The sequence below is a fragment of the Triticum urartu genome, chromosome 6 (assembly GCF_003073215.2).
Source record: "Triticum urartu cultivar G1812 chromosome 6, Tu2.1, whole genome shotgun sequence".
Classification (NCBI taxonomy): Eukaryota; Viridiplantae; Streptophyta; class Magnoliopsida; order Poales; family Poaceae; genus Triticum; species Triticum urartu.
In genome coordinates this window covers 386279065-386284079 of record NC_053027.1, presented here as the reverse complement: position 1 = coordinate 386284079, position 5015 = coordinate 386279065, and the positions used below count along the sequence as shown (strand labels likewise).

General features: G+C 44.5%; 1 protein-coding gene across 1 annotated transcript; it reads right to left on the bottom strand.

Annotated features, from left to right (window-relative positions):
* Positions 1 to 1000: 1000 nt before the first annotated feature.
* Positions 1001 to 4692, bottom strand: LOC125513655 (bifunctional nitrilase/nitrile hydratase NIT4). The gene is made up of 5 exons (XM_048678820.1): positions 4364 to 4692; positions 3184 to 3375; positions 2090 to 2383; positions 1622 to 1903; positions 1001 to 1496 (listed from the first exon to the last, which is right to left on the bottom strand). The coding sequence occupies exons 1-5, from the start codon at positions 4506 to 4508 to the stop codon at positions 1327 to 1329; spliced, it is 1083 nt and encodes a 360-aa protein (XP_048534777.1). The 5' UTR covers positions 4509 to 4692; the 3' UTR covers positions 1001 to 1326.
* Positions 4693 to 5015: the final 323 nt, after the last annotated feature.

Genomic DNA, 5015 nt, shown 5'->3' with positions numbered 1-5015 from the left:
TAAGAAATTGACTGAACTGTATGAGATTTCTAATGGCTTCACTCGAAGGAATTGGTAGGTTTAGGATTTGAGTTGAGCATCACTTAGAAATTTTTCTTTAGTATTTCCTCGCCCCCCTTTAACAGTATGGTGTTTCCTATGACTCAAGAAAGAGAAAATGAAACTATGAAAACAAAAGTCTTCATACTTCATGTTTCTCGAATGAATACCAAGTCTTCAGGATTACACCAATTTCTTCACTTACAAAGTCTTCAGAAAGTCTTCAGAAATCCAAAGTCTTCAGTCGAAGAACTTCATTTTTAGAGGTCGACTTTCTCTGTAAATATCAAACTCCTCATATACTTATAGACATGTGTAAACTCGCAAACGCATCAGTCCCTTAACCTATAAGTCTTCAATACACCAAAATCATTAAGGGGCACTAGATGCACTTACAACCATAGTAGGCAAACTAAGAAAAGTTGCTTTACTATAGCACTAAAGTTGCCTATGCAGCACCCAAAGTTGCTTTAACAAAAGTTCGTCTAGTTTCAAAGAACTCGTCACAAATAATTTGGAATCTAAATTCCGATACTCAAATCAAAAGTTATGACTTTTAAAATTTTATAAAACCCAAATAAATACACGTATTTTTTCCTTTCTTGACTTGTGCAAAGTGAAGAGCGTTTCAAGAGACGAGGATCAGATAGTTTCTATTTTGTAGTGTAATGATGACACAGGATGCTAATTACCCTTTATGACAGGTCTGCTTGGATGCACCCCATGTTGTGTGAATTTTTTGTTGTGTAGCGCGTACGCTTGGTTAACCCAATTAGTGCAGCTGCACTAATAAGCATATGGGATTTTTCAGAAAATAAAAGTGCTAAACTTAGGGAAACTCCAAGCAGGTCACCAAATTATCCAGACCGGAACGTTCGAACAATTTTAGCCATTCAACAGCTGTCATCAAAATTGTCCGGACGTTCGAAAAATCGCCATCACACGCACATTGGAGTCGGAGTAGAGAGAAAACATTGGACAGCACCGCACATTGCTGCAGGCTTGCAACTGGATTGTTGTGAGGGCGTTGTGAGCATTTCTCCAGCATCACACGCCTTTAACACTGCGTCTGTTTCAGTGGGCAGCAGTAGGCAGTGGATATCAGATGCATCACACGGTGAACAGACCTCAGCTGATTGTCCCGTCACAAGCGTCACTGCGTCAGACATGCGGGTGATCCAAGCCTACATTTCATCGGCTTATTAAGCTATCGATCGATAGAGGTCGTTTCACACAAAAAGAAAACTATCGATGATAATCAACTGCTTGTGACTGAGCCGATGGTCATCAGGGCTTTGCGGTGCCGTCGCTCTTGGCAGCCGGAGCCTTCTCCGCAGCAGAGGTGAATGACACCGGGCGGTGCGGCTGGTCATCCACTACCAAGCTCAGCACCTCAGGCCGAGAGTAGTGGCCCACCACGTCAAAATCAAACTTGGCCCTAACGATCTCTCCCATGTCTGCACAAAAAGGCATTTTATCAGAAACTTGGCCCTATGCGGGAATAGCACAGTAAAACCGGGTACAGAAACGTAGTATGCACGAGGTGGCTGCACAGAGAGCATGTATCTGGCTAGTGCCTTACCAAGGTCGGCTGTGATGAGCGCCTCTCCGTCGTAATTGGGACCTGCCAGGACTTCGCCCGACGGCGAAATGATAACACTGCCTCCAGGGCAAACAACGGTGTCTGGAGAAGGCTCTTCTCCTAAACCGGCAAAGGCGTACTCGGATGGCGGAGGGTAGTCCTGTCTGCGGCAGAACTGGTTTGCCGACAACACAAAGCATCCCCCCTCCATGGCGATGTGTGTCATGGAAGCTTGCCAAACTGGCCTTGAATCAGCCGTGGGAGCGCAGTATATCTCAATACCTGCACACAACACAAGATGTGTTTGGAAAAACTCAAAGCAGTGCCGGTGCATATCTTCTACATTAACCTATCTGGCTTGTACACAGGGATATATTTCAAGCTTATCAACTTATCATCCCATGAGGCCATGGCACTTCCAAGAATGCTGGCTCTAGACTTTTTATTAGCATACATGAAAAGCCTTACCTTTACCATACAGTGCTGTCCTCAAAAGTGGCATCTTGTTTTCCCAGCAAATAAGAGCTCCGATCTTTCCAAGTGGAGTGTCATAAACAGGAATTGTTGATCCATCTCCAAATCCCCATATTATCCGTTCTAATGCTGTTGGCATCAGCTTGCGGTGCTTACCCAGGTACCGACCTAGAGGGTCAAAGAAGAGCACTGAACAATACAGTGTGTAACCTTCTCTCTCAATCACACCCATTACCAGAAAGACCTTATATTTCCCAGCCATAGCAGCTAAACGTGTCACCTCTGGACCTGCAGGTTTTTCTGTCAGTAACAACATACACAGTGCTAGTCGAAACAAACCATATGTTGACACTTGAGAGTATGAAATAGCTGAAAAACTTGTTAGCTGAGCTAAACTAAAAATAGAGCATAAATGAAATATTAGAAGAATTAATATGTAAGATGCAGAGTTGCTCGGTGACAATCAACGGCAGAGATTGAAAAACATGACCAGAAAATTTAGCTGGAGCTGCAGAACCAGGTATGAGGTTTCAAATTATCAATGATCTATGGTAGACGGTTGTCCATACTTTTTGTGAAATTATATTCATAAACTGCATCAGGAAGACAACGAACGGCCAGATACTAAGACTTTTTTTTTCTCAACAAACTAACTCATGTCTAGCTTTGAGGATTTCATCCAACAATTTCTTCCTTCTCCGAACTCCTTGACGGTCTATTAGGAACCACATTGCGTAGTGTTCACCGAAGTATGTGAAAAGATATTTGATTTTCAAAACCAAAGAGTGCCATGAAGAATATGCATTTGCAAAAATCAGTTCTTTCTCTGCCCAATACTAAAAAGACACGACTCGGTTGTAAAGCAATTATTGATATGCAGATATGCTTCATGCTAAAGATGAAAAAAGCAGATGTCAGCTGTTCTCCAAATTACGCATATGTCAGACACAAAAAAGAGACTAAAAACAGGAGCAGTCCAAGGAAAAATATGTAAGGAAGATAACGCCTTAGAAGTTAACAATAGTCGACAATAAGAATATAATAGTTGAAAAGAGAGAGCAGACATACTCCATTACAGTCTCACGTACCAGGCACGTCTATGGCGGCTGCATAATACTTCTGGAATTCACCCTTTCCCTTGTCTTTTGGATTAGTGATACTAATACTGATCCCGAAGCCAAAGGTGGATCCACGAGGATAACCACCAACAAAAGCTTCCGGGAACACCACCAACTGTGAACCATATCCAGCAGCCTCTGCTATCAATCTCTCTGCTTTATCTGCGGTGGAAATAACGATATTACCAAAACATACACATAACTTATGCTGATAAATAACCATCTTGTCGTCCAAAATGTTAGTACTGACGCGCGGGTGCACAGAGGCCAAGCACATGCATCCAGAAAAAACAAACTATGAATTATGTCCCCATGCCAGGCAATTGCAGAGGTGGTGGACATGAGACCATGATGTGGCAGCATACTAGAATGAAAACTGGGAAGTGCAGCGGTTTCCTCGTTTTATTTGGCTTGGTACAGTAAATCTCTGTTAGGTTTATGTCGATAGTGGTTTCGAAAAAAAGAAAGCAACATCCTCGCTTCCCTTTAAACTTCTCATAACGCTAGCTAGCTTTATTTGACATCAAAAAGTATAGATACATGGTCAATAACAAATCATAATGAAGCCTTTAAAGAAGCTACGGAGTATTAGTTTGAGTGATGACCCTTGCTGCCTGCAGGCCACAATACTTTCAGCTGTGTGAATCAAACAGAACGAATATACAAGTCTAATTATCGTAAGCAGAAAACCAAGGAAGCACGAACAAGCTAAGACAAGGCTTATGCATCAAAACCAATGGACACAAGAGACATGATCATTAACAGCCGTCTCCACCATCGCATTGCTAATTTGCTATGTTTTGCAGCGAGATGGCAACCTTTTCTACCACTATACACACACGCCCTAAAGATGCAAACAAGAAGATTTGCCGATCATGGCAAAGCAACGGTGTATAACAAACTGGTGGTTCCCATTGACAGAGAACACCAAGTCATCACAGCACCCGCGGATCACTCTGAAATGAACTGCGCCGAGAAAAGTTTAGACGCCATCTCCATGATCCCATCTCAGCTGATGGCAACTGTAACTAATCCAACACGCTGGTGATTCTTCCAGAGGTAGTCGAGCAGCAACAGGGCGGGACGGCTAGCGAAAGAATTAAGTGGTTCGTTTAACGAGGCAGGGGAACCGGGGCGCGCGGGTAGTTACCGAGAGTGGCGGGGGTGTCGTAGAAGACGGTGGATGCCTGCACGACGGTGGCGCGTACGGTGGCAGAGCTCTGGTCGGCGCCACCGTTCATCTCCACCTCGGCGATCACCGGCGCGCCGCCTGAGCCCGAGGGAACCAGAGCCATCAGTGTGGGCCCGGGAAACTCGCTCGATCGATCGCGGTAGTTCCGACGCTGAGGCTTACGGACGGACTGGACCTTGATGTGGAGGTTAGAAGCAGAGGTGGGCGTTGGAGGGGAAAACGGGGAGCGCCGGAATGGACAAAGAGAGCGCCGGGTCAGTGAACTGCTACTGGACAAAGAGAGCGCCAATCAATCCACAGCTCCACGCTGGTGTGACAGTGGATGGGTTGTTAGCACGACGACAAAGCGGAGGGAGTTGAATTCCACAGCGCATGCTTGATGCTTCTAGGCCTCTCTTGCCTTGTCTACATCCTTTCTTATTTTCCAAACATTGTCCAGCCTTGTCCTCTCTTTTCCTGAACAGCTGTCTCGCTGTTTCCAACTTCTAAATTGTCTTCCACTGATGAAATGATTTGTGCTATTTTTCAACATTGTCTGCGTGTTTTCGTTATATAGACGTATGTGGCTAGTCATCACCTATTTGTTCGCTAGCGATCGCGAGCAACCGGA

Excerpts from the sequence above, each read along its gene's own strand:
- LOC125513655 (XM_048678820.1), bottom strand. The coding sequence starts at position 4,508 with ATGGCTCTGGTTCCCTCGGGCTCAGGCGGCGCGCCGGTGATCGCCGAG. Across the intron at positions 2,384-3,183 it reads AGCCGCCATAGACGTGCCTG|GTCCAGAGGTGACACGTTTA; the intron begins GTACGTGAGACT and ends AAAAACCTGCAG. Across the intron at positions 1,904-2,089 it reads GACAGCACTGTATGGTAAAG|GTATTGAGATATACTGCGCT; the intron begins GTAAGGCTTTTC and ends TGTTGTGTGCAG.